A 20,899-nucleotide genomic window follows, 5' to 3' on the forward strand; every position below is an offset into this window, starting at 1 on the left:
GGAATGGTGCGCCTCTGCGCAATATCTCCAATGTTTTTCGCTTAATAACACATTGTTTGTTTGTCATGGTTCGTGCCCATGGCCCCTCTCCGAAGCCGCCTTCCTATACCATACAAGATAATGTAAACAAATGAGAAGAGACGTTGTATGTCTTCAATGGTCATAGTAACACACGCACTCCGGGGGTGCGACATGCAGAAGATGCATGCATTTTGAATTGGGGTGAGTAATGCTCTATTTAGGAGTCGCGCTTCTTGGGCTCCCCCTTTGCGACCTTCTGGGCCACTTCGTCACCGTCAGCCTCGGCGCCCATGGCCTCGTTGACCTGGGACTTCTGGCCGGCCTCCTTGGCTGCCGCCTGGCGCTCCTCCTTCTCGTCGATGTCGTCCACATCGCGAGGAGTAGCAAAACCAGTATCTTGGTTCTGCTGGTCTTGCTTGTTCTCCTCGTCAATGAGTTCTTGTTGCTCCTTGAGGACCTCGAGACGCTGCTTGTTGGTGGCAGCACCTTCAGCATTGTGAACCTCAAGCTCAATCTCGTGGTACAACTCCTCGGGAATGGAAGAGAGCACGCCAGTAAGAGCCTCGATCTGGCTATGGAAGCTACCCTCGTCGGTCTTCTGGCCATACATATAAGCGTTGCTCAGGACCAGCAGGGTAGATGGTACCCCGTGGGTCAAGCGCAAGTCCAACCACGATTGAAGCTCTTCGCGTAGCTTAGCGGGGGAAACACCATGTGTCTTGATGCCTCGGCTTGCGCATGCTACCTGCAACTCTAACGTGTTCAAGCTGTCGACGCCTTCGTAGCTGATAGCTTTGTCGTCGCGCTTGATCTGGCGCATCCTGTGGCGGATCTGGTAACGGAGCATCATGTCTGTGCCAAAAGTGTTCAGGTTCATGTAGCGGCACATGGACACGAGCTGTGGCCTCGAAAGGTTGTCCAGAGTTAAATCATCCCTGAAGATCTGGCAGACTTTGATGACGTCTTCGGTTGTAGGCTTCTCGCCAGTAGCACGAAGTTTTCGGAAGAAGATTGAGAACTCTTCCTTCTGTGTAGTCGCGGGGGTCAAGGGCAGTCCAGTCTCGAAGAGCGTGTTGCGCAAGAACGAGCTGACCTCCTTCCGGCTGGCTCGGAGAGTGGCAGCCTTCTTGTCCTTGGCCGACTGGCTCTCGTATGTGCTGGGGAGGAGATTGGGGAAGAGCTTCAGAGCAACAGGCAAAAGCGCTTCGGCAAAGGGAACGATGAGGAAGACTGAGAAAGGCACCAGACGACCCAGGTCCTGTACTGTTCGCTGAAGTTGGCGATGTTCTCTCCTGGTCAGTTCGTATCCAGCAGCCATTTTCAGTGCTAGCCTGGTGCTGATCTTGACCTCGGTGGCCAGCAGCTTCGTGCCGTCCCAGTAGTGCTGAATCTCATGCTTTATCTTCTGGCCCAGAGTCATCTTCTTGCCCTGCTCCTTCTCGATCTTCTTGACTTCGGCATCCTTTTTCGCTGACAGCTCCGTCAGGTTCTTTGCCTCTCCTGATGGCCCGTCGGACTTTTGCGCCAACGCGGCGTCGGCACTGTGGTCTACCTTTGAAGTTGAACTGGATTCGGATGCTTTTATTGAGTCTGCCTTGCCGTTATCCTTGGGCAGTGGTTGTTTCGCCTTGTTGATGTCGAAACCGGGAGGGGGTCCGTTCGATTGCCCCGCGGAGTTGTGCTCAGTAGAAACATGCCTGACAAATAATGCAATGGCCTGCATGTGAGATGGGAGGGCTCTTGTTTGGCGGTGTGTTGACGACAGTCCGACTCCAGGGCGCAGTATACTTCGCCCAGCGAGTGGGTGCGACGCCACTACCCGGCGGGCAGCGACTCTTGAAGCGCTCATGACTGGGTTGAAATATGTTGTGGGTTTGGTGCAAAGCCGTGGAACGGCGGGAATCGGTAAGGAATGGTGATCTATACAGTCAATAAAGAGACGAAATTTTGAATGTACAGGTTTGGCGTTGATGGTTGTAAGCGGCATGGACGGGGGACCCTATCTCGGAAGCCTGCCTTTTCGATTAGGTGCAGTTGAGCCACGTTAAGTCCGAGGCGGCGCGGACTATTTAAGGCCCGAAGTTCTGTTGAGTTCCATCGAACATTCGAACAAAAGCAAGAATAAGTCAGTCCACTACTCACCAACCTTGGCCGTGTCGGTCGGTCGTATACAAGTGTCCGAACTCTCTAGTGGAGAGCAGCACTGACGGGGGGTTTGGGACAGTGGCTTCCGACTGAGTAAGTACGGATCCGCCCGTACTTTGTACGCAGCACTCCGTACTTTACTTTCTCTGCAGATCGTGCGCCACCACTTGTGTGCCTCTGTCAGCCCGCCTGCCTGCTGACGTCGCTTAACTCTCTCACTGAAACTCTATCATCGAAAGTGCGGGGAGAGTTTGCATATGCGGCAAGTCTGGTATGATCTTCTTCAACCACGACACTGTAGTGTAGGTACATGTATTGGACTAGGTCTCTGATTACTTTATTTATTTATGTCTCGAGGCTAATGCCATCTGCGTGTCTAGAAGCAATTCTATTCAAGTAAGTAAAACATTCCCAGGTAACGCCATGGCCAACCATGTGCGACGCTATGCAATGAAAAAGTTGTGTATGCCGGTGTAATCCCGATGATGGGCCATGAGGAAATGAAGCTTTGGCTTCCCTTACTGTGTCTGCCGTTCCTGCGTAATGTTTGGTCCGGTACCAATTCCGGTCAGAGTGCGGACGGCCCAATGCAACCAGCTCTCCGTCTCCAGCTGCAGCTTTAATTCATCTGCACGTCTTTCTACCGCTTCGACTTGGAGCTCAAACTGTTCTGCCCCATCCTCGACATCATCCACTCTCGATCTGAGCGCATTGATCTCGTAGTCTAGCTTTGCGACTAAAACCTCGACATCCTTAACAGCTTCCGTGATCTGTGCTCGCTCGGCCGCGACGATTTCTTCCGAGTTTTGCTTGGTGTGCTGATATGCCTCTTGAAGTTCATAAAGCACGTTCTGCAGGTCATCGTACTGCTTACCGTAGCACGCCTCAATATCTTCGATGGATGCTATTTTCTTGTCCACCCATGGTTCAATAGTCTGTTTCACGTCCACAATGTTCATGTATAGATTTTGTGCTAGCTCAGCCAGCTGTGTCTGCTTGTCCAGTATTGCTTCCGTGCTTGTGTCTTCTTCGTCGTCCAGGACTGTCAGTTCCACCCATCCTAATACCGCTTCTTCTGCATGGCTGAAGGATAGTCGTCGAGGCCACCTGGCCTCGTTCAAAACACGCTGGTCTGGTTGCATGCTTGAAATACTATGCCGGCGGTGAAGCTGCGATACCGGCTGATCAAATCGTTTTTCGGCGTCTAATGCTGGACCTCGCAATACTTCTTGGGGCGGTGTTGAGTCGTTGGTAGACGTATCGAGCTTCGTCATGTCGTTCCGAATTTCCGCTATATCAGAGAGTCGTCTCGGCTCCTCGTCGGGCACGATCTCCTCTGCTGCCCGAGTGGCAGGTCGATATAAGCCCGGTGGCATTCCGAGAAACCGCCCTTGCCCTCCGAACGGCGCTTCAGGTGTCTGGTCTGCCTCTCTGAAAACGTCTCGGTATTCTTCTGGCTTATTCTTCCAAGTAAACGCCCTACTCACTCCACCAGGACCTGGACTGGTTACCAGACCGGCAGACGAGCCAGTCAGAACGGAGGGAATGTTCCCCGAAACCCCCGTTTCGGATGATTCATCTCTAGACGGTCGGCTTGTGTGGCCACGTAGACCGCCTCCGCTATAGACGGCATCCTTGATACGTCCTAGTCCTGACCGAGCATCGCCAATCTTGCCCGCAACACTTTTGAAAACGCCACGTCTCAGCGCATCTTTGTCGTTAGGGCTGTCTGCTGCAATGCTAGTGGCAGAACCAGGTGCCGGAGCCGAGTACACACCCAGGGATTCGTCATTCTTGTGGACCTCGACCTCTTCGTCCAGCGGCACGGATTGCGTCCTTTTCGACTGCGCTAGTGGCTCCTCCTTGCCAAACAAGATGTTTGACATGTTCGACATATCAGGCAGCGACCTCTCGTGATGGTCCAGAGGTGTGCGCTTCGGTTTTCCCAACCAGAGCCATTTGGCTCTTTCTCCATGCGCCAGTCCGACGAACCTGTCGAGATCCAGTGTTTCAATGTCACCAATGCCACCTTTGTCGCGCCCACCGACCATACCCAGGACGATTTCACCTCTTTTGCCACCTATTTCACTGACAGTCGACTTGACGGCTTTCTGTAGACCCCACTCTTCGCCTGCGGCGGCCTTTGCAGTGACATGGCGAAGCCTGTGCAGAGTCTGCCGGTCTAACCGTCGGGTTCGCTCCAATTTTTGAGATTTCTGGAAATAGCCGATGCCTCTCTTTGTGCTTTCTATGTCGAATACGTCCTTGGCCACGGGGGCACCATAATAGCTGAGTCGATTTCTAGATCCCATCAACAAGCCAAGCAGAGCGGCAATTGTGCTTGGGCCTAATATGCCGTCCGTCGGCTCCATGTTGTAGTAGTCGGTACCGAACTCTGTCCACCAATCTCCGACCGCCTGTTCTGTTACATCACACAACAGGCCATCAACATACTCCTGATCTAGCTTTCCGAAAATGAAAAGAGCCACTTGGCAGAGCTTAATCAGCTCGACTACGGCGTCGTAAAATGGAATCTTGTCGTTGACCTTGTAGAGCTGGTAGAATTTGGCTTTCGCGGCGGCAGCAGGCTCAGTCAGGGTCATGCCAGATCGGCCGGAGCAACCCAGGCGCTTCAGGTTTTCGTTGACAATGAAGCCTTGGCGATGTTTCTTGATATCACCACCGGGCACAGGTATGACAGTCAAAGCGGAGGGGAAACTGCTCAGGTTGGTGACCATCAGCTCGCCGAGGGCAGTTTCTTTGGGCCGGGCATGATGATATTGTATGGCTTTGAAATAGACCTTGAGCCGAGGCGACCAGGCACTTTCGTCTTCGGGGAGGCTCAAAACGCCTACGACGATGGCATGTCTCTGGTCACCTGTGTAGGTGGCGATGACCAAGGTAGGGGACTGGCGCGAGCAGGCCCATTGTTCGACAAGATATAACTCATATCCGCGTAGCAGCCCCTTTCGCTCGACGACCTTGACGCTGGGGTCTTCCTCGAGATATCTCAAGGCAACGGGGTCGGCAAAGACGACATGGCGGCGGTTGGGGGTGGGAGAGGGCGTGGATTCGGCGGGCGCATGGTGTGTTTCGGCGGCTGGGTTCAGGGTGGCGTCAACGTGGTTTGACTTATTGCTGGGTATTCTCTGTGAAGCACTTCTCATGAGGGTGAGGTCCTCCTCCTTGTGTAATCGCCCATCCGAGGTGGGCAAGGCAAATCGAAAGGACATGATTGGAGAGCTCGGGACCCCCTGGCTAGCAACTCAGCTTGAAGGTATTCCCCCAAAGGCATGATTGAGAGTGGCTGGTTCACAACATGACGAGTCGGCGGGACGTTTGAGACGAGACGACGGCTTGAAAGTCGGTAGCGCAGCATGTAAGTCGGGAGGGGAGGGTTTCGAGCATGTGATGGCAATCTGCGGAGGCTGCTGAAGGCGATGGGGTGGATGGTTTCCCGTTTGCTCTGTGCTGTGCTGTGCTGGAGCTGGAGCTGGAGCTTCAGCGCCCTTGTCAAATTGCTACAGTGCTATGTAACTTATGTATGTACATATGTATGTAGGCACTGAACTGGCCCCATCTGGTGGACACCATACTCATAGTGGGGTCTTTCATGCGTCATTCCTCCTTCCCGTCCATCCCCGTGCATGTGTAGTACTCCTCCAACACAGCTCCAGAATGCCAGAATGCCAGATGCAAGTCAAGTAATTTGTGAAAGACACGATTGTACCGGGTACAAGCAATACGATCAGCTGCATTCAACGATTACGTGTCCTTCTTTCATAAACATGGTAGACTGTAGGAAGCGAGGTCACCAAAAGAGCCCATGGAACCTGCTGTACAAGTAAACCCCCTCTAGACGGCCGACCCCACGGTCGTTAATGTACAGCACGGTTTTACGCTGGGGGTGGGTGTCCTTCGTCTTCGCCTTCGGAAGCACTAACTAAGCAGGGTACTAACGTTTAAGTTAACCGTCATCGCCAAAAACCCACTCTAGCCCAGCTCTACCCTTCCCCCATCTCTGCTCCCGTATCGCCAACAACAACAGCGGATGGCATCATTCTTTACTCTTCCACAACCGCAAAACTGCATCTACTAGGGATGCGAAAATGAAATTCGCAGCCAAGCAAAAATAGCTTGCCTCTCACAAGGTCGAGCCTACCCCCGTCAAGCCAAAATCGTCTGGACTAGAGATCACCACCGCCCGAGTCCCCCAGACCTGTCACGACAGCGAGCAAGCAGTTCTTATCGCTACCGACCACCCCCCCGGCATCTCCAACCGTCACCCATCAACTTCGCCGTTAACGTCGCCGTCAACGCCAACCTACAGCCATGTCCATGTCAACGCTCGAGAAGGAGCTCGAGAAGTTCACAAAGACCGCACGGCTGTCGAGCACGCTGGACGATGTCGACAACATCATACGTCTTCTTACACAAGCAAGATCAGAGGTTGAGAGAGGTCAGTATTATGCAGTGCAGTCCCGACTATACTGCTCTCGTCCCATAACCAGGCCCCCCCTTTTTTTTTTCTTTTTTCTTTTTCCTTTTCTCTCCCTCTTCTCCTTTTCTTTCCCTCTTCTCCTTTTCTTTTGAAGTTTTACCTCGCGGAATGCTGACATTCATCTCCAAGCAAACGACCCTCATGTCACCAGCATTACACTCACGAAGCTGCAAAACCCAATACAGAAGGGCTTAGAAGCCGTAAACGATGATCTCAAGACCGTACACAAGGGCCAGGGCAGGTTCGCCAAGGCCTTGGACAGGGCCTTCACCGGCGACAAGGTCATCAAAGGTGTCCTACCGGAAGACCATGATCCTATGGCCGAGCACCCAACCCTCATCAACCGGGCAATTGCCATGCACCTGCTACGAGAAGGACAATTCGGTGTCGCCTCAACCTTCATAAAAGAAGCACAGCCGCAACAACCAGATACTTCTATCTCGAGACTCCAATCACAACTTTCTCCTCCGAGCCTACAATTACCTGAATCGCCCCGTTCCACAGCATCCACAGATACCCCCGTAGCAGCAGCAGCAACAGCAGCAGCCGGCGTAGACGACGAGCTCTCGACTCTGCAATCCGAAGCCCTGCAATCCTCTTTCGCAGACATGTACTCAATCTTGTCCGCGCTGAGAGAGCACGACCTACTCCCTGCAATAGAATGGGCTCGTCTTAATGCCCAGGAACTTGAGACCAGAGGCTCCAACCTTGAGTTCGAACTCTGCAAACTTCAATTCATCTGGTTATTTAAGGGTTCTTCAGTGAATGGTCTTCCAGATTCGGCTCAGAACGGATGCTTAGGGGCATTGCAGTATGCCAGAGAGAACTTTGGACGCTTTCAATATCGGCATCTACGTGAGATTCAACAACTCAGTTGTGCCATGGTATATTCATCGAATCTGCCCACTTCGCCGTACAGATCCATGTTCGACATTACTATCGCATTCGACGAGGTAGCAGCGTCGTTTACCCGGGAATTCTGCTCGCTACTTGGCCTGTCTGCGGAATCACCACTGTATGTTGCGGCAACAGCGGGCGCCATTGCCCTACCACAGCTGATGAAGTTCCTCAACGCCGTCAAAGGCAAGAACACCGAATGGACGACAACCCAAGAGATGGCATTTGAAACGCCGCTACCAAGGAGCATGATCTACCACTCTATATTCGTCTGTCCTGTGAGCAAAGAGCAAGCAACCGTCGAAAATCCACCCGTTATTATTCCTTGTGGACACGTGCTTGCGAAAGAGAGTTTGCAGAGGCTAAGCAAGGGCAATCGGTACAAGTGCCCATACTGCCCAACCGAGGGACTGGTCAAGGACGCGAAAGAGATCATCTTGTAACATGCGCAACGACCGCATCATATCACATTTTTTGACGATGTGAGTGGGGGGTCTGGAGTTTTTCCGTCTTTGTCGTCTGATTTCGAAGCAATCATTGGTGCGTAGGGCATACACGTCTGGTAGACGTTGGAGTTAACGAGTCGGCTTTCCATACTTGGATTCAAGGGTTTTGCGTCTTTGGAATGCGAGGCCGAGTTTGCATTTTCCTTATATTTGCAACGTATGAACTAATGACCTTGTACTTCAAATTATATACCGTGTTCCCTCGCTTCGATTGTCGCATTCGGAAATCCTCACTGCTGCCGCAGATATATTGGTAAATGAGTGGGGGCCGCAAGCTCTGGCAAAGATGGCACACATGGCTAACCAACTGAAAGCCATAGAGTAAAATAAAGGGGACCACTTCTTCGACTCGCAACGACTTTATACCTCACAATTCCACATACAACTCTACCAATCCGCATCCATACAGTATGGTAGTGGGTGAGACTGTATTTGTCGCTGGGTCGTCTTTTGAGGCAAATCTCGATTCGTCAACGAAGTGAGCACATTGTCGTGTTGACCCAGAACAGCCATTTCTCATGGAGAGTCGTGAAGCCACTCACCGGGTGCGATCGAGTCAAACCACAGCCGCTGGAAGATGCAGGCTGTTAGCCCAACCATTATGTTTAAAGAGTATACATTTCGTGCGACCTGATTCCGCACTAGCATCATATCATCATGATCCTTGGTAATCCTGACCGAGAAAAATAGAAACGAAAGCGCATGAGAAGAAAACTGCTTGACTGGGAGAGCTATCAAGCAAATAGATGAACTTCTCTTACAGTAGCAGGGACATACAGGAGAGAGGCCAAACTGCAACCAGCTTCAATGCACTGACATATACAGTCGTGGCACAGCGCGGTTGGTGCGACGATCGTCGTGAATCTTTCGGGTGCTTTCATATCAACCTTGGACATCTTGTAATTGGTCAAATAGGCGCAGCGAGGAAATTACTAGATGGGGTACTGTCAGAGGCGGATTGTAGCAGCGATCCTGCCATATGTTATCACTTTTATAGTGTCACCTACTAGCATTTACTGTTTCCGGCCGCACAGTACGGCCGACATTTGCCAAATGTGAAGTTTGCTCTCTCGTGAACCTTTGAGAACCAGCTGCGCGTTCCATATGATTCAGCGTATTAAGGACGCTGTCTGCGAACGGTGATGTTCGATCATCCTTGTTGTAGAGTATTTTGTACCTTGGAATAAATTGATACTGATCCATACAGCCATGCAGCATGCTGGCCCTGTTGTGATTGGTGAGAAGTCATTGTCAGTTCATGACGCCGGGTACGAACACTGCAGTCACCAACAGACTGTGCCGGCAACTCTGAAGTATTTTGTGACAGGTTACTTCTGCCCGTACGCTTACAACAATAAGGATGGTTAGGAAATCAAGACAAATGACTGCACAATTGCATTGTCTTATTTTATCCTATGCTAAGACATGGCATCTCAGCAGAAGTCAAGCTGTAAGAATCAGGCAGTATGATGACATAAAAATTCTTTCAAGCCGATTGATGAGAACCACCATCAGTGAAAATTCTTGCTTCAGCAATGTCCACTGCCAGTCTTCAAGCGGCAAATTACAATGCACATTAACGACGCCATATTTCAGCAACCCTCCACCTCATAGTATAATCAACTTGAAGACCATCTACTGTTGATGACAATAATTCTTCTCGGTTGCTGTCATGTATTTGCAAACAACCATTTATATTACAAGACGACGTTGCTGACCTCAAACGTCTGGACCTGGTTCGTAGCAAAATACGACCAAAACTTCGTCCCACTGAGAGTGGTATCACTCCCAGCAACATACTTGTCACCACTACCGATCATCGTGCTCCACCTCTTCACCGTCGCACCGCTTGTCCCGGGGGTGCTAAAGCTCGACAGCTCAAAATTGAGATACTGCGCGCTGCCCCAGTTCACCGCAACAATGATGAGTTTCTTATTCGTCGCGTCATATGCCGCAACGGTATTATCGCTTCCGCCGTCCAGGATCCGCATGCCGGCCCTGATGTGCCTAGTGAACTGCGCGAGGACGTAGTACTTCTGGCTGACGGCACCGAGGGTGAGTGCGTCGTTGTCGCCGTCGATCAGACCCCAGCCGCCCCCGTCGATCATCTGCCAGTAGACCCAGGCGGTCGGGTGCAGCCAGCGGAAGTCGAGGAGGAGGTTGCTGGCCAGCGAGGACCCCGTGGCGTCCTTCTCGCCGTACTCGCTGTTCCAGAGCTTCTTGCCGGACGTCTGTGCAAGTGAGTAGAGCGTGTCGCGCCTCCCACTGGCCCCCTGGTACCCGTGCACGTTGATGCGGCCGACGTTCTTGGAGGCGCCGGCGCTGACGAGCGAGTTCCAGGTCGAGACGGCCGCATCGTAGGAGTTCTCGTCCGAGGCGGAGATGATGGTCGAGGAGAGGCTGCGGGAGTTGAGCTCGCTGCGGAGATATCCCAGCACGGTTGCCTGGGTGCTGGCATCGAAGTGGCAGCCCTCCTGTGTCCCGGTCGACTTCCACCAGCTCGCGGCGGGTTCGTTGAACGGCTCGACCGAATCGAACGTAAATCCCCAGTTCTTAGCGGCGTACTGGGCAATGTTGGCCAGGTAGATGGCGTGCTGCTGATAGTTCCAAGTCTGCAGGTTGTCCTTTGTACCATCGTCAGCGCCTGCCGGGTTGTGGTTGGTGCACATCCACCACATGGGGCTGTTGGAGAAGAGTTCGACGACGTCTGCACCCCTGGAGATGGCTTTCTGCATCATGGTACGCTGGTTCGAGTCGACTGACCAATTCCAGCTAGAGGTCGAGGGGTCAGTGCTGTTCCAGTTGGTCCAGAATCCGTCGATCTCCCGCGAGGCGATCATATTGGCGGACGTCGCCATCTTCTCACCGTTGACGGTGTTCCAGCTGCAGGCACCAGCATTGTAGCGGATAATATTGAGGCCCAGACCAGGCACGCTTGCACCGTTGTAGGTCACGGAACTTGTGGTAAAGAAAATATTGGCCAAATCATCGCGCGTGCCAAACGCCGCTGCCCACCATGCTAGAGACGTTCCCCATCCCTCCCAAGTTCCCCAGTTGGTGTTCGGGTTGATGGTAGTTGTTGTATCTGCTTGGGCCAGGAAGCTCTGGCTCAGGAGCACCAAAAGTGTTTGAACGCTCAGAGACTTCATTCTGTTAACGTCGGAATGAATAGTGCAAGTCGAGCGCAGATCTTCTCCAGTTGATAGCCAACTACGACTAGAGATTGAGTCTTCTTATAAAGATGCACATGCCGTCGAGTCAATTGGCAAGACATTTAGGCCGAATTTTGCGAAAAAAAGGGCGGCAAAACGCTCTGGTTCCTGCATGAATCTCATTTATCCTCCAATGGCTCCGGGTTATTCTGGGCGGTTGCTCCTGTCGTTGTGCAAACTGAGTGTGGTTTCTCTGATAGCACGTAGTCATACACAAGGTCCGAAGCTCCCCGTGGTATTTAGACTATTAGACGGAATCTAGTCCAGGGGCTTGAACGGATTGTAATCCCTCAAATCAACAACGAGACTAGCTGGAACCAAGTCTTGGAACGACGGGGAACCATCGTGACACCAGCCTCATTGAGATGACCAAATGCTTCCGTGCGGTACATGTGACACGGCTTGGAAGACGATGTAGTTTCTCCAAGACCCCGATGTGATCAGTAACACGAGTGTTTTGGAGATGTACTCGGGGAACGCGGAACCGAACAGACTTCAACCCAAGCTGGACCCAAAGCTACCAACACGGGAAAGTGTGGAGCAATGTATGTGGAGTGTATAGTAGCTTCTTGGAGAACAGACCTCTGATTGGCTATACGAACTCAGAATGGAAGTGCGTCGAGCTCAAAATGGAAGCCCGGAGGTAAAAGGTCTGGCAGAAACGTTACCTACCCCAGATTTCTCCCCACAGAGGCTACCCATCCTTCGGCAGAAGCAATGTGCGCAAGTGCATTCTGGGGATGCATCTTTGAAACCAGTCAGCTGTCCGGCTGATGGGCCAGTTTAAAATTCGAAAAGCGCCAAGCTGTCGGTTTTAATGAGTAGCAGCATTAGTGATGCCATCACGGCAAACCTAGACTCGGTCTTGATACGGGAAATCTAGTAATATAGCGTGAGGGACAATAAATTTGGCGAAATTCTTACTGCATTACAGAATTGCGCCATGAGGAACGGCTGATCTGTTTTCGGCATTTACTGTTGAACAAAAGAATGATTGCACACCGGTATTGATAATATGATGCGATAGAATGTTGATCAATTGGTCGAAGAAAATTGGCGACAACGGAAATGATTATCATATACTATTCATCCCTGGTAATATCTACAACGAAATGGAACATGTTCCTAACAAATTAAACCTCTAATGGATGCTGAGTCATATTGTTGCCCTGATCGGATCCATTTCTCGTCAATCTTGGATCACAATCCCTTCCAAGCGCTTCTTGCTGCCTTTGGAAGGCTCTCTAGATCATATCCACTGCATCAATCGAGATGGCAGGACTCAAGTACTTGCTGCCGGTCGAGCCCGAGATGACGGTGATGGTCAAGACCTGCCACTCGCTCGTGCTCTGAACCCAGGCGCTCGCGGGCACTGTGAATGTCAACATGGCGTTGTTGCCCCTGTACGTGCCAACCGTTAAGCTGCGCGTCTGGCCCTGGGTCGTTGCCGCGGGCGACGAGCTGCTCCACGAGTTGACGGTGATCTTAGGCCGCCCGTTGATGTAAGCCTCGGTGATGCCGATGCGGACCGTGTGCGCCGAGGTCAGTTGGGAGGCGCTGAGCTTGAAGTACACGAGGTGGTTGTTGTTGATATCAGTCCAGATGTAGCCGGGGAAGACGGACGGCGTCGAGGTCCCGATGATGTAGTTTGATGAGTCCCACGAGGCGAGACGCGTGTCCGACGGGTGCATGTATGTCGGCTTCATGGGGGTATCGCCAAAGTTCAGGAAGCCCTTCGGCGTGCCGTCCCACTCGCCGATGCGCCAGATGGCCGTCTTGTCCGTAGGGTCGTCGCAGGTGAGCGTGTTAACGGCCGTGCCGGCGCCAGCAGTAATCGTGACGCTACCTTTGTAGACCTCGAGCTCAGACTTGTAGACTGTCATCGTGTAGGTGCCGGGTAAGACATCGGTAATGGACCAAGCGCCGCCGCTGCTGGATGCGGTGCCCCAGTACTGTGCGTCTGTGTTGGAAAGGCCGACAACATACGTGTAGCCTGACTTCATGTTGGAAAGGCCGACACCGGACACGCGGCCGCGTTTGGAGGAAGGAACCCAGCCGTCAATCTTGGGACAAATTAGCATGTCTTTCAATCGCAAGTACGTGCCACGAGGTTGCTTACACCAAGAGTATCGAACCAACTCCAATCGGCCTTGCGAGCGAAGAGGCCGGCGTTAGGGGCGCCGCCATCAGTGAAAGCGAGAACACTGGGACCTTGTAGGCCGAAGCGCTCGGGATCAGTATGGCCCATGTTGTAATGATAGATGTCGTAGATATCAGAGCCAGTTGCAGAGCCGCGGCGGAGTAATGAGCGGAAGAATGGACCTCCAGATGCCTTTTCGTGGTTGCTGCGGACCATCCAGCACGCTGCGGAGCCAGAGCTGTAACCAACGTAGTCATCTTAGAAATGTAGTTAGCACCTGCCACTAAGGCATTCCGGGTAGGGCCAGGTCATAGAAATCGGCTTACAATCGATGACTCGTCCATACGTATCTCCTGTATAGTGCTTGCTCTCGGTGTAGCCACTAGAGTCCGTCATGATATCAGAAGCCTCACTCCAGGTAGTGCCATCGTACCAATCGGCATCCAATGTTTTGTGAGCACTGTCCCAGGTACCTGGCTTGAACCTAGCAATGTATCTCGAGACAGTGACGCTAGAATCCGCCTTGTTGGTGAAGATATATACGTTGTTGTTTCCATAGCGGACGAATAGGTAGTGCTTCAAGGTACCGTAAACCACAGTGACCTTGATGATATTTGCAGGCGACGAGAATTTCTATTCGTGTGGGTCAGTCACATAGGTCTTGAATGGGCGAATTCAGTGGTAGCCAGGGAAAAGTTTACCTGAATTGTGACGGTGCTGGCTCCCAGCCCGCTCTCCACGTGAGTATTCTTGTTGGTGTAACCATTATACTCGACACTATTGTACTGCATGGATGTAATGTCACCATTTGTCTTGCTGACTTTGATGACCAGCGATGCACCGGAGTCGATCACGTAATTTGAGCCATCATCAGTGTAGCCGAAGGCAGCCGAAACAGTGACTGGCAGCCACAGAAGGGTGAAAAGAAAGCCGAGGAACAGCATGGTGCGAGAGCGCCGATGCGTATTACCACGTTGTAGGGAAATGATACCGAGTCTGCGACTGAATGGGAAGACTTGGCCATCTATGTTGTCCTGGGGGATGACATGGTATTTATTTTTGCCCATGTCAAGGATGCTGGAATGGAGAGAATCTACATCATCGCTGGAGGAAGCCCTGTCACATTCAATGTCCAACGCCAATACAACCCCCATCTGATGTTACGAGGTATTGTATTTCTGGCGTTCATTTTAATCCCACTCAGGGTGCGACTTCACGTCTCATCGTGTCACTATCAAGATTATTTGCACAAGGATACATCAGGCCAACTCGGCACGAAGCGGATTAGCAAACGATGGATGTGACATTATCGGCCAATAGTCCCTTCACAGCAATGGGGCAAGCGTCCGTAGCTGTGTTGGGAACGGACCGACGTCAATAAAGGGGCCAGAGTCCAGTCTTGGTGGATGCACAGGAGTTTAGACACTGCAGGGGTCTTCGGAGCCCTTACCAACGCCATGGGTTTGTGGAGCTATTCAAGCAGAAGAGTGGAAACTTGTTTCGAGCCTCTGCCACTTTGGTTATGCACCCCAGACGCCATTGGCCGGAGGTATATTTGATAAAATCTAGATCAGGAATAGTTAGTTAGATCGATAGCTCAAAGGCGACGGAATATGCTCCTGACGGGGTCATGTTTGACTTGATTAACAGGGACTTGTCAAGCCTTAAGTAGCAGGCGATACGATTATCGTGCAATAAGGCGCAATAAGCATATCCGCTCCAGTCAGGAATCGGCCATTACTTACCCACCACAACCCAACAGCTCGTGCAAAATCATCGCTTACAGAGGGACTATCCAATCCATGATGGTCCCGCTATCAAGTTCCAGGTGGCGAAGACAAAGCGCACAGGCAATGCCGACTACTGACGTCCAATGTGCGTAGTATAAGATGGCTTGGACGTGATTGTTTGCCTCTGCGATGTCCTATGAGATCAAAAGAGGCTGATTTAATATCAGCTCGAACATTCATTCGGTAATGAATTTGATTCGCGTCGTAGCGCTGGTACAGTAGGTAACAAGGTATCTCTCTGCCTCTACGGAGTCAGCGCTTCGACACTGTTGCGCCGATGAGAAATATTATATGATGTAACTCCCATAGCTCGGGATACCGGCAGGGTCCAAGATGCCTTGTTTAAAAATACAGACTATTTCGGAATTGTTGGCGTTGTATTGTGTCGGACTTGTGCACGACCGCGCCGCACTGAATGCTACCATGACAAAGTTGTCATGAGCAGAAAGCCGCCGGAATGGGACTGGGACCCGCCACATAAAGTGCCAAGGCGCGCTCATTTCCAACGCATTGAAACAAGCCCAGGCTTCCTGGCAGACATAGCCTCCGAGCCACGGGGGAGATAACTCAGGACTAAACATTGAAATATCTTCGATTGAACTTCTGATAAGCATATCTATGTCAAAATACAGGCATACATATGCAAGTAGCTCCTATCCGTCGATAGGACATCTATACTCCCTCAGTTCTCGGCCAAAATCATCCACTGTCCTATATGTATCTGCCTTCCGAGCTTGCAATAGATCAAGACAGTTCTGATGGTATACATGTCTGCAAGCCAGCACGACTAAAGGTCCGAGAAGCTGGTCGCGACTATTCCCATTCGTGTTCTCGCCCGCGGTTGCTGCGCGGTCGTCTTCGCCATTTCCAGCGCCAGTCAACGAGCCGGTCATGCCTTTGTTCGTACCTCCATTCTTCTCTTTTCCTTTGTCTGGTCCAAAGGCCTCAAAATAACCCCCAGGAGTTGCGATCGGGGTTGCAGCCTTGCCCTTGTCCCTCTCTCGGGGAGCGCCAATTGCAGCCTTGGCCGCTTTCTTCTCTGCCCTTTTCCTGTCTTCGATAGCTTGCTTCTCCTCCCAAGCTTCAAAAACGTTACCCTGCACTCCAGGGCCCCAAAGTCTCCGGCCGCAAGCTTCACAGGTCGACCCCTTTGGCCGCCATCCGCGTTGCCTGAGTTGTACTGCGGACTGGACGTTGACAAAAAGCTGCTGTTCTAACATACGACTTGAAAGACGTAGGATGGATTCTTCATACGCGTAGGCCGAGAAGATTGAGGCGAGAACAGCACGGAGATCTGCTAGGTTTGGCGAAGCAGCTGCCGCCTGCGTAAGAAATGCTTTCAATATGCGAAGGAAGGTGAGCGAGCTGCCTGACGAGGACGACGCCAGGCGAGAAGAAGAGGTCGGAGATGTGCTTTGTGCAGATGTCGCGGTAAGAAGTGCAGTAAAGGTGTGCTGCACCAATGATCGAAGGAGTGCTACGAGCTTCTCCGTGTCAAGCTGCCGATTAGTCACAGTTTTGGAACCCGCGCCTGATGGTGCTACAATAGTGGACAGTCTGCGGGTGATCTGCACAGTAGCATCGATCAAGTCAAGCCACAACTTCTCGTCAGGAGTAAGATCATTCGCGGTCGGCGAACTTTGTCGTCTTTGTAAAGCACTCAGCTTCTTGGTCATCTTCATCTGACCTTGACACAGCCAGATGCCCACGTGAGTATAGTCCTGCAATCCTTGAAGGAGGTGTTCAGCAGACTGTTGCAGATCGACTTCCTCACCATGCCCGTTTGTCTCTACTAGGAGGCCCTGCAGCGCCGATTCGAGAGTCTCAAGGTGCTTTATCAAACGATTCATAGCGTCGGAGACTTGGCCTTCGCGGGCCATAAGCTTGACCGCAGCATCAATGACGCCGTTCTCCTCCATCGTTGGAAGAAGCTTATCTAGCCTCAAGTTCGTAGTCTGAACAAATCCTACATAATCTGAAACATGAGAAGGGCGGTACTTGCACATGAGCTGCACATATTGCTCAACAAAGTCGCGATTAAGCGAGGTCTTGCCGCCGGCAGGAACTTCTTCTGGCTCTAACAGTGTCTTCAAGTACTCGTATTGAAGCCTAGACCTTTCGGACAACGATTCTAGGACGTATTCGTGTAACTCTGGGGCGTGCTTCGTAAGCGTCTGAGCCGCCCTCTCAGCATCAAGCTCGACGAGATCTCGCGAGTGCACTTTGATGACTTCTTGGACCTCTTGGATCTGCCTTTTGGTCAAGTCGGGTGATCTCAAGCATTCTCCAATGCAATCAAAAACTTCTTCTCGGTCTTCAGGATCTTCGAAGTATATCTGCAGAAGCTTGCCGAACTGCTTGTCGTTTCTGTAGATACGCTTGAGAATCCGATAGAAGCCAGCGTTTTTGAATAGGGGAATCAAAGGTGCTAGATCTGGGGGCTCAAAGACTGAGAGTAGATACTCAGTACTGAGCTGTGCGTCGTCAGCCAAGTCTTCTCCTGGGTAGTTGCAAAGCCCAGTGATGATCTTGATGAGAGTAGACCCTGGGAGGATAAGGTATTGTGGGAATTTCGGCAAATTTCGAGCAATGAACATATCCAAGTAGATGGTGTCTTCGGGTGCAAAATCTTCAGGGCTCATGATTTCCAGAAGAATGGATACCACGTATTGTCGGTCGACTGTCAAGCCGAAGATCTGTTCTTCGGGTATATCTTTCCTTGAGCCACCATTCAGATGTTTTTCTTGCGATTCGTTGAGAAAAGAATCTTCAAATGCCTCGTTCAATGCACTTAGGAAACTCGGAGCATCGAATTTAAGGATCATGCGCAAATATGGAAATGACGGTTCTTGGCTCTGAGCAGGCCTTGTGCGAAAAGTCTTGTCGCTCCCCTTTGGCCATGTGACAACCTGGCCAGAGAATAAGAACCAGTATATCTCAGCTTTTGCTTGTGCAGCTGTCTCATCATCCATCACCTCACCCGTAGGGTAAACCCGTCCGGTGAGAGTGTATGAGAGGTACGGAAACATCTTCAGCGCATTGACGCCATAGATCTCATCGTTCATGAGATTTCCAGAGTCCTGGTCCCCATTTTGCATGAGAGGAATCAGGAGAGTGACTAGATCAATCATTGGCGTGACGTAATCTCTGAGCGCTTGATTCCACACATATATGAGAGCATCGTAGAGACCATGTTGTTTGCAGAGCAAAGTAACCTCGTCGATGTCAAGTGTTGCGGTCTCCATGTGACATATAATTTCCTCCAGCCGGCTTTCCCAACCTTTGCTCACGAAGTGTGTGACCATGGCCTTGACGACCGTGGGTGGCACCATTTTAATGGTCTGTTCCAGGATGTACGGTTCCAGAGTCTCGAGGAAAATGCCTTCCACATCACCATCGTCATACCACTCCCACATTTCGTCGAAAACAAAGTCAATATCACTGATGCTTTGACAAGATACAAAACAGGTCTCAGCTAGCTCTTGGAGATGTTGGTCATCCGCAGAAGCTTTATTCTTTTGTCTCTGTCCGAATGCATATTTCAGCGACGCGCTCATGATCTCAACGAGTTTGTCGTGAACCATCTTATGCCGTAGTTCTGTATCCTCTGGTAGTCCGACGGTGAGTTTGTCGGCATCGCCTGTATAATAAGACGTCGCTAATTGAATCGCACCAACGTAGTCACCATTCTCCATCAACGCAATCAATCGATCGGCCCAATTTGACAGCGCTCCTATCGAGACATCATTGAAGCCGAGAAGAAATAGTCTTCCTTTGTACGCCTTGAGACTCATATAGAATGCATCTGCAACTACTCCGTGCATCGACGTATCTTCTTCGTCTAACTGCTCGACTAGGGCGTGCAACTGTGTCGAAAAAAGATCTGCATGGTATATATGTTTGTGTATGAGATCGAAAGCCTCGGTCATTCGCATGGTGCGATCTTCGAGCACAATGAGTCGTTGCGATATTGTCAGCACGGTAAGAACGGACCGGCTGAGCCACTGGACGGCTACGATTGCTTCTTCGCATTTCCACCTGCTTCGTGCCTTGAACCTCAAAGTTGGAGGCTTATCCTTGTCATCTGTGGGAATCTCATCAACGTCAAGCACGGTTAATACGTTCGACCAACAGTAGACAAGTTTGACTTTGGACATGGTGCTGCCGGTATTGGGGTCTGGCACTTTCAGTCTGACTGCTGGAAACCAAGCCAAACAGCCACTCATGGCGCTGTGAGGCTCCACGTCCTTTGGTCGTGCCGATTTGTGCTGTGTCTGTGCCACTGGGGTGGTCGAGACGATGACCAGTAAATACGGTGTCAACATTGCTGTCAGCCCCATACCATCTGTAGCCCGATCAACATTGCCGAGCGGGAGTGATGCAAATGCCAACACGGTACTCGGCTTGAGAAGCTTGTCAACTGGTGTCGGGGCATTCGGATAGCGGCCTAAGATCCTCACTGTTTTGACAGTCCTTCCCAAAGCACCGGTCCCTCTAGTGGCTAGATGCGAGAAAGCCATTCCCTTATCGTCGGCCGAGACCAAAGCAGTATGTCTAGTGCCCAGAAATCCTAGATGCGTAACCGCGACGTCTGGCGCATGGCCGTCTACGGTTCTGTTCTGAAGCTGAGCTGACTCCAGGTGAGGTATTGTCAAGAAGGGCCGCGAGGCCCTATTAGTGTCCCACGTGAATATATTGCCGCTTGCATGCCCTCCAGCAACCGTAGTATGGTCGGCAGAAATGGCGATGGAAGTAATTGGACCCGATTCGACGGCTGCCATAATGTCAACACTGAGTGTATTTGCCAACGAGTACCGCACTCACCTTTGGTGCCAGGACCAATAATCATTTTCAAATTCTGGTTGTAATCAAACATTAAGATTATGCCCTTGGATGTGCCCAGGACTATGGAGGCAGAAACAGCAATGCAGGTGGGGGCGCCAAAGTTGCGCTTACCGGCCTCGGAAAAGGCCTGCCCATTCAGTTTCTTCAACCTCGTCCACCGTACGACTTCCCAAGGAGGTGTAGGGGTGTCGGTGTCGCCTGGATCCAAGAGTAACTGGCTAGTCAGGGAGGCGGTGCGGCTATGACCACCGAGAAAGGCTGGCGACGATGGCCGCGGGGAGAGAGTGGAAGGCGAGGCTATACGTGATGAGAAGCGTCTGTCGAAGGGTCTGAACGAGGGCCGTGGACTGTTGAGGCCAGGCCGGGAAGCTACCGAAGGCAGAATACTACTGCCTGGAGAGCTTAGCACCGAGCCCTGGATACATGGTTAGCATGAGCCCCATTCGGCCAGAGGGTGAAGGGACGGCGCATACTTGGATGGAGGGCGTTCCGTCCGGCACAGATAGCAACGAGTCGATGGGGCTTCCTACCCTCCTGGGCAGTCCCTCGGCCGACCCCGAATCTGGTGCATCATCTTGGTCGCACAGCAGTTCGCGATAGCGGTTTGCGAGCGGGCCGTGGCTGGTGACTGGTGCAGCAGCATGTTCTTGTCTTTCTTCTTCAAGGATGTCGACAATGTGGTCCGAGTCTCGCATGCCCTTGACTGTTTCCTCGTCGCTCGAGGTTGGGTCCTCTGCTGGAGGCAGGTGGATTTCGTCGTGGGCCATTACGAGCTCATTGTCCTCCACTTGTTGCTGTTCCTCAACTGAGATGCTCAGCGCTGATCATGATTGCTCGCGTCC

General features: G+C 51.7%; 6 protein-coding genes across 6 annotated transcripts; 1 reads left to right on the forward strand and 5 right to left on the reverse strand.

The window, feature by feature from the left end:
* Positions 1–238: 238 nt before the first annotated feature.
* Positions 239–1,870, reverse strand: BKA67DRAFT_656047 (LETM1-like protein-domain-containing protein; the record flags this gene model as incomplete). The annotated part of the gene is made up of 1 exon (XM_046106875.1): positions 239–1,870. One exon carries the CDS (start codon positions 1,868–1,870, stop codon positions 239–241), a length of 1,632 nt encoding a protein of 543 aa, XP_045962039.1.
* A 593-nt stretch (positions 1,871–2,463) lies between these two features.
* On the reverse strand, positions 2,464–5,774 carry BKA67DRAFT_556415 (uncharacterized protein). Its single transcript, XM_046102158.1, has one exon. The coding sequence runs from the start codon at positions 5,397–5,399 to the stop codon at positions 2,685–2,687; it is 2,715 nt and encodes a 904-aa protein (XP_045962040.1). The 5' UTR covers positions 5,400–5,774; the 3' UTR covers positions 2,464–2,684.
* A 724-nt stretch (positions 5,775–6,498) lies between these two features.
* Positions 6,499–8,007, forward strand: BKA67DRAFT_532996 (CTLH/CRA C-terminal to lish motif domain-containing protein; the record flags this gene model as incomplete). The annotated part of the gene is made up of 2 exons (XM_046099632.1): positions 6,499–6,625; positions 6,797–8,007. 2 exons carry the CDS (start codon positions 6,499–6,501, stop codon positions 8,005–8,007), a joined length of 1,338 nt encoding a protein of 445 aa, XP_045962041.1.
* Positions 8,008–9,767: 1,760 nt separating this feature from the next.
* On the reverse strand, positions 9,768–11,219 carry BKA67DRAFT_532997 (glycoside hydrolase superfamily; the record flags this gene model as incomplete). The annotated part of the gene is made up of 1 exon (XM_046099633.1): positions 9,768–11,219. The coding sequence occupies one exon, from the start codon at positions 11,217–11,219 to the stop codon at positions 9,768–9,770; it is 1,452 nt and encodes a 483-aa protein (XP_045962042.1).
* Positions 11,220–12,526: 1,307 nt separating this feature from the next.
* On the reverse strand, positions 12,527–14,366 carry BKA67DRAFT_591087 (rhamnogalacturonan lyase; the record flags this gene model as incomplete). The annotated part of the gene is made up of 4 exons (XM_046104665.1): positions 12,527–13,345; positions 13,402–13,679; positions 13,749–14,055; positions 14,124–14,366. The coding sequence occupies 4 exons, from the start codon at positions 14,364–14,366 to the stop codon at positions 12,527–12,529; spliced, it is 1,647 nt and encodes a 548-aa protein (XP_045962043.1).
* A 1,499-nt stretch (positions 14,367–15,865) lies between these two features.
* On the reverse strand, positions 15,866–20,824 carry BKA67DRAFT_532999 (Golgi CORVET complex core vacuolar protein 8-domain-containing protein; the record flags this gene model as incomplete). Its single annotated transcript, XM_046099634.1, has 3 exons — positions 15,866–19,986; positions 20,037–20,472; positions 20,531–20,824. 3 exons carry the CDS (start codon positions 20,822–20,824, stop codon positions 15,866–15,868), a joined length of 4,851 nt encoding a protein of 1,616 aa, XP_045962044.1.
* Between the last annotated feature and the right edge of the window lie 75 nt (positions 20,825–20,899).

This window comes from Truncatella angustata (genome assembly GCF_020726525.1).
Source record: "Truncatella angustata strain MPI-SDFR-AT-0073 chromosome Unknown BKA67scaffold_2, whole genome shotgun sequence".
Lineage (NCBI taxonomy): Eukaryota > Fungi > Ascomycota > Sordariomycetes > Amphisphaeriales > Sporocadaceae > Truncatella > Truncatella angustata.

What these genes read in the sequence shown, in the direction of transcription:
- BKA67DRAFT_556415 (XM_046102158.1), bottom strand. Translation starts at nt 5,399, where the DNA reads ATGTCCTTTCGATTTGCCTTGCCCACCTCGGATGGGCGATTACACAAG.